Raw genomic sequence first — 6,393 nt, forward strand, 5'->3', positions numbered from 1 at the left:
GGATGTTTCATTATTATTGATTAGAATTATGTCACATAGGGTTTTCTGATGATGTGGCATTAAACTCAGTCTTATCTAAATGAAACCACCACAACACGGATGCATACCAGCTCTTGACGAATCATGAAATTAAAGGCTATGGGGTAGTGTCAGGCACCAATCTATTATATTCTTGCCGATACGGACATCTTTCACCAACATGACACATCAGAATCAGTGAATGCTAGGGTTCCCAGCTTTACAAATAGCATTTGCTGGGCATGTAAGCCTCTAGCTATGGGGGTAAAACGGAACCAAAGAAGTTTAAATTTCTTGGCATGGTGTTATATGAATTATCAATGGGCCAGGTCCATTATATTTATTCTCATAGAGAGGAGAGTGTGTGTGTGTGGGGTTGGGGGGGGGGGGGGAGGACAGACGGCCATTGTTCTGGTCTGGTCTAGTATTTTTTTTTTGTCGTGTTACGGCCCAATTCCCCAACTGGCAAAGGTGAGCAGTTTGATATAGCCAGGTTTAAGGATGAAAGCGGATTGGATTTGTATGGAAATGGGGTTGGGGGGGGGAGGACAAACGGCCATTGTTCTGGTCTGGTCTAGTATTTTTTTTTATTGTGTTATGGCCCAATTCCCCAATTGGCAAAGGTGAGCAGTTTGACATAGCCAGGTTTAAGGATGAAAGCGGATTGGATTTGTATGGAAACGAATCCGAATATTTCAGATATCTATCTATCTTTCTATTACCTTCCAGTTTCCACCACTAGAATGGAAGTGAATCGAATTTGTATAGAAATGCATTCGGATATTCGTATTCCAATTTCCATCCCTTAGCCAGGTCCCGACGACCGAGGCCCCTGTCAATAAGCAGCGCGGATCCGCGGGCTGCCTCGCGCGCACAAGAAATTCGTCGCCAAGGGTGAATATGCCTTATTGCACTCTCTCTTGGTTGGCTCCTTGAAAAGTGAAATCCATCTCACTCTGTGCGTAGTGTTGTGCTCCAACGCTCCTCCATCCCCAGTGTGTGGCCGGCAGGGGAGACACTCTGAGCTTTCGTGCAGCCCCTACCACAACTTCCAGGCCATTTCGCCATTGCCGCCCGTAAATGGCGCCGGCCGACTTGCACGGACTCTTAAGCCGGACACCATGCTGGTCTTCGGCAACGCATCATCTGCAGCTCAAGCACTACTGTTTTGATAGGGCCACAAGCCGCCGACCATATAGAAGCATCTTTCAAAGCTAATTAACCTGCCCTGCTTGACTTATTTGGAAACGCCTTTGATTTTGCAGTGCGCGTCACGGGCCAATAATCGATGGTCGGGCGAAAGATGTGCTTGTTTGTGATCGATGCATCTTTTTTTTTTTTACCTCCCAGTACCTTTAGTCCCCATTCCATTGGATGGTCCGTCGCTCGAGGGTGCCAATAGCGTGGCATAACTACAAGGTTGTGGTGTGGATGCATAATAGCTGCAGTATACCAGATGTTGGTGGTGGCGACTCTAATTGATCGGCGATCATCCCTTAGCCTGTGTCATGGCATGTCTATTCAACTGTATTTGTTGCTTTTTTTCTTGTGTTGAGAGGTACTTTTCTACTTTGTAATATGTGGTTTACCAAATCTATTAATGATCAGTTCACGCTAGTACAAAATGATCAGTTCAACTAGTACAGAAATGGCATTTTATCACGGTTGGAAAGCCCCTTTAGTCCCGGTTTTCCAACACCTGCGCTCCATGGGACTCAAACCTAAGATTTTTTTGCCTCTTTTGCCTCGCGTGTAGCTTCCTTACCATCCCACCTACACAGCACATGTGACTCTAGATAGCATCCCACCTACACAGCACATGTGACTCTAGATGGGATGCTTTGCATTTAAACTAACCCACAAAGAACCCTTTAATCCCGATCGGTAACTCCAACCGGGACCCTTTAGTCTAGGTTGGTGTTACCAACCAGAACTAGAAGTTCTTTAATGTCCACAAAATTTAGACCCAAGACTAACGAGGCCATTAGTTCCGGATCCAAACTGTACGGAGACAAATGAAAGAGATGGATGTGAGTTTCTGTACTAGTGTCTTTTGCCAGCTGTAGTTCGCGTAAAAAGATAATGATAAGTTAAACCACAATCTCCATATACCCCTATTCAATCACCTTCCATTCCCATCCCGACTGGGATCAGAGCCAGTTACCATTCCCATCACAGGATCCATGTTCATGCTATATACAGGACGACAGCAAAACTTGTCTTCGTCTTCCATCCTCCTTTCAACTCATCTACCACTATTTCCAAGCAACTCGCATATACGGAGATCCGTCCACACCAGGACACTCCATGTCTGTCCGAAGCCCTCCAGGTCCAAACCGTCCTATTCCCCGAGTTCCATGCCATCCACTAATGAAATCATCCCATCAACTTCATACGCGATCGTGTCAACGACCTCGCTTTCGAGCAATACGATCTTCCATCCACGTATACCGCTTCTGTATCAGCGGGCCCAAGACCCCATACTTTTCCACGCTTTTGGAGCTACCTGACAATTAGGGTCAAGCTTCCACGAAAACGCAAACACGGCAAGCTGACACAAGTAGTGCCGCCAGTGGTTGCGTACATTCAACCTTGGATGGCTCATTAGTCGTGACCTAACATCACGACCTTGTCAGTAATGCCGTGCCGCTCCGCCCTCCTGAGCAGGCAGCCATGACTAATGCTGTGTCTCCAAGCTGAATAAACGAATTCTAGAATGACTAGAATTGTCTGTTTGCTTAGTTAGTGTTGCCACCAAAATTTGGTAGTTTTATGGAGTATATGGAAGGAAGCTGGTGATTTGATATCCAGGAAGGCAGGATCGGTCAAGAAAGCTTTATTAGCAGAGGCTCTATAAAATGAAAATTAGAGTCCGTATATTTTAATATTTCTTTCTATTTAGATATTTCTTGTTATGTAAGTTTTGTTCAGATATTTCTTGTTCAGCAAGTTTTGTGTCAGCTCAGGGTATAAATATGCCCCTTGGCTAGTGTAAAAGATATCTCTCGATCAATACAACACAATTTTCGGTGCATCGTCATCCTCTTTTCCGAGGTTTTCATCACCGGCGGAACTTGGCACCTGACGCGAAGCTACATTTGTTTGATCTCCGACGAGGGGGTAAGTCCTAAGTTCTGCCGGCCCCGGCAATTATATCGGCTATATTGGTGTTGTTCAAAGCTATATCGTTTTGATCTCTTGGATTGCTCTTGTTCGGTTGGTATAATTATCTACCAGTTATCGATTCCTATCACGTCTTGTAAGGCTGCATCGTTCGACCTTTTGCTAGATCTGATAGAATCACGGTTATCTCGGTCTTGTTTAGATCTATCGGATTATATCTTTTGAATCTGATGCTTAGCTACCAATAGAGGATCAATTTCTTTATTGTAAGCATCAGATTAGTTCTCATCAGCTGATAGTTTCTTATCTTGGTCTTATTTGAGCCTTTACTGCACGTTTATCTTGTCGCAGCTAGATCCATTGGTTTGTAGCCTTTAGTTTATCGCCCTGCTGTCAACGCTGTCTCGGTTAGGTCCGATCCGATTGATGGTGATGGTAGATTAATTGCTATCGGCTTGGTGGTTCTTTTTGCGACAAGGCGGATGTTCAGTAATCGTTCCACCCTCATCGTACTCCTAGCCGATGGCTTTTATCGGGGAACTAGTCAATAAGTTATTTTTACATCGGATTCACAGTCGATGTGCGCTGTAATCATCGTGTCTGGATTTAATATTGTGTATTAATATCAGCCGATTAGTTCATATCATTACTTATCTATCAGGACCTACATCACACATATACCCGATGGTTTAAAATCATATCGACATCGGCTGATTCGTTACATCGGCCTGTCGGCCGGTCGACTCTTTCTATCTATCTTGTCAGTTCCAGGATCAAACTGACTGGCATGCCTCGAACCTCAGGAAGCTTTGAATCTGCACAAGAGTTAAGCAAATCTCCCAGCCCAGAGTGTTGCGCGCGAGGATCATCATCGGCCGAGCGGTTTTTGGCTGCAAAAGTTAGCAACCTGTGTCATATCAGAAAATTGTTCAAGATGCAGATCTTTTTGAACACTTGCATACTTTAATGATTCTCAGCATACTGGCCAAGTTATATGCAGGCGTTTCCACCTCTTTTCTCCAAGAAGAACCTGATTTTGTCAAGCATGCAAAATGAGGCTTCAGAGTCAGATGTGCACATGCAGGAGCAGTTATCCCAGTGCGGCGGTCTATCTGAATCTGATTCTGATCACATATCTTTTCTGAACAAAGCAGACCACCCCAATCAGACAGCCGCAGCACAGCTGCAAACCTGCAGATCTTAGATTGAATCTCCAACCGGACAAGTTGGGCGCATTCACACTTGGATAAAATAACGTTTCCTTTAGGTTCGCGAAAAGAAGGAACAAACAACTTGTATCGAGCTTCGAGCCGCTGGCTTATGTTGATTAGGAACGAAGTGATCGATGGACATGTTCTTCGGACACCTTCCGGGTGATCCGGTCCATTAGCCTCCTGATGAAGGCATGTTAGCTGGCTGAGCGTATCATGACAAGAACACACTAGAACAGAGACAAAATCAAAGACGGCACTGCTCGGCCTGGGATGATGCGATTATTTTTTTCTGTCTGAATCGAGGTTCATGAATATACTATTTTACAGGTAGTGTTTTACAAGGGCAAAAATTATGGCGAGAATCAAGGATCCATGTGAGTACAACGTCAGAGAATGGCTGGGGGTATGGGGACCTGACCCTCCTCCTTTCCCAGCGTAATTTGGCAAAATTTCTGACGGCAATATTTTTGATTTGCCAACTTGTGTGCTTCTGATGAATTGTCGTCATGGCGGTGGAGTTTCGATGATATCTGCAGGCCATTTGATTGGTAGCACATCATGCTCTTTGTGTTTGTTGATGATATCGATCATCCTGGTGTTGCGATTCATGTAATTTCAGCAGATGCCATGTATTCAGTTGAACGAGTTCATTGCCTTATTCAGTTCTTCGTTGTTCTTTCCGGTGTTTGTTTCGAGTGATTCGTCGTGGTGGCGCCATTGATCAGCTGCAGAGCCTCACGGTGCACGCCACCGCCTGCGCCCAGTACTTGAGCCTCGCTTTCACCTCGTCCGGGCTGTCCCCTGCAGCAATACAATCAAGAACACATGAGTTCATTATTCATCCAAGAGCAAATGAAGGCTCGGTTGTCATTGTTTGCAGTCAAGAAAAGAGGTCTGGAATGGTTTCTAAAAGATTCTTATGAACTAAAGGCAATGATATTTGTTAAACTTCTAAGATCTTGATCAGAGTTGCTTTTCACAGAAATCAAGCATACTATCAATCACCGATCAGCAGAGGTGGAAGTGGAACGGTTGGAGACAGCTTATTACCAGGGCTGGAGATCTTCCAGTTGGTGGCGACGGGCTGCGCCGGCGAGGCCGGAGCGAGCGCCGGCGCCGGCGCCTCCTCGGGCTTCCCCAGCTGCTGGTGCTCGTCGAGGAAGCGCTGGCTCATGGAGTAGCAGAGCTCCAGCGCCGGCAGCGTGCCGCAGAGCTCGGGGATCTCGTGGTAGCTGAAGCCGAAGCCCAGATCCACGCACCCCTTGAGCTCCTCCAGGTCGTCGTCGGTGAGGCTCCGCGCCCTCCCCACGCCGCTCCCCTCCCTTGAGAGGGCCGCGTCGGGGGAGCCGCCCTCAGCCTCGCCGGCCACCACGACGGGCCGCGACGCCCGCCGCGGCCACGGCGACGCCTCCCGCTGCTGCCGCTGCAGCTGAAGCCCGCGCCACACGTCCTCCGCCTCCGCCTCCACCTCCGCCGGCAGATCCTGCTCCTGCTCCTCCACCGTGTTCCTGGCGCGGCGGTTGGCCCGGCGCCGGGCGCGCTGGTGGCGACGCCGGCGGGGCGGTTGCGGCGGCGTCGAGGGCGGCTGCTGCTGCGCGGCGGGCGAGGAGGGGCAGGAGGTGGTGGCGGTGGCGACGGGCTCGTCGCGGTCGGAGTCCGAGCTCCACATCATCTTGCCGGCGGGTTGGGCTCCCGCTGCTGCTCTCCTCCTCCTCTCTGTTTCTCACGCGGCTGCTCCGCGTCTCTCTCTTATCTCTGTCTCCGGTTGGTCGCTTCGCGGGAGAGAGAAGAGGGGGTATAAATACGAGGCGTGCTGGTGTGAGAGAGGGAGAGGTGGGGACCCGGTGGGTGCGGGGTGGGGCCCACACGCATGGGCTGTTGGGGTGGTGGGCCTCTGGTCTGAACGGGGTGTGCCATGGGGGATGCATGTGCCCGTGACGTGGCGGCGGCGGCGGGGTCTAGTCACCCGCCCCAGCTGTAAAACCTTGTCCAGTTCCAACGCTTTGTTTTTTTTCCGTTTCAACCAAGGAAGTGTAAT

General features: G+C 48.7%; 1 protein-coding gene across 1 annotated transcript; it reads right to left on the reverse strand.

Moving 5' to 3' along the window:
* Positions 1-4,590: 4,590 nt before the first annotated feature.
* LOC112903497 lies at positions 4,591-6,139 on the reverse strand. Its single transcript, XM_025972763.1, has 2 exons — positions 5,406-6,139; positions 4,591-5,156 (listed from the first exon to the last, which is right to left on the reverse strand). The coding sequence occupies exons 1-2, from the start codon at positions 6,025-6,027 to the stop codon at positions 5,077-5,079; spliced, it is 702 nt and encodes a 233-aa protein (XP_025828548.1). The 5' UTR covers positions 6,028-6,139; the 3' UTR covers positions 4,591-5,076.
* Between the last annotated feature and the right edge of the window lie 254 nt (positions 6,140-6,393).

The sequence above is a fragment of the Panicum hallii genome, chromosome 8, assembly GCF_002211085.1.
Source record: "Panicum hallii strain FIL2 chromosome 8, PHallii_v3.1, whole genome shotgun sequence".
Classification (NCBI taxonomy): domain Eukaryota; kingdom Viridiplantae; phylum Streptophyta; class Magnoliopsida; order Poales; family Poaceae; genus Panicum; species Panicum hallii.

Excerpts from the sequence above, each read along its gene's own strand:
- LOC112903497 (XM_025972763.1), bottom strand. The coding sequence starts at position 6,027 with ATGATGTGGAGCTCGGACTCCGACCGCGACGAGCCCGTCGCCACCGCC. Across the intron at positions 5,157-5,405 it reads CTGGAAGATCTCCAGCCCTG|GGGACAGCCCGGACGAGGTG; the intron begins GTAATAAGCTGT and ends GTATTGCTGCAG.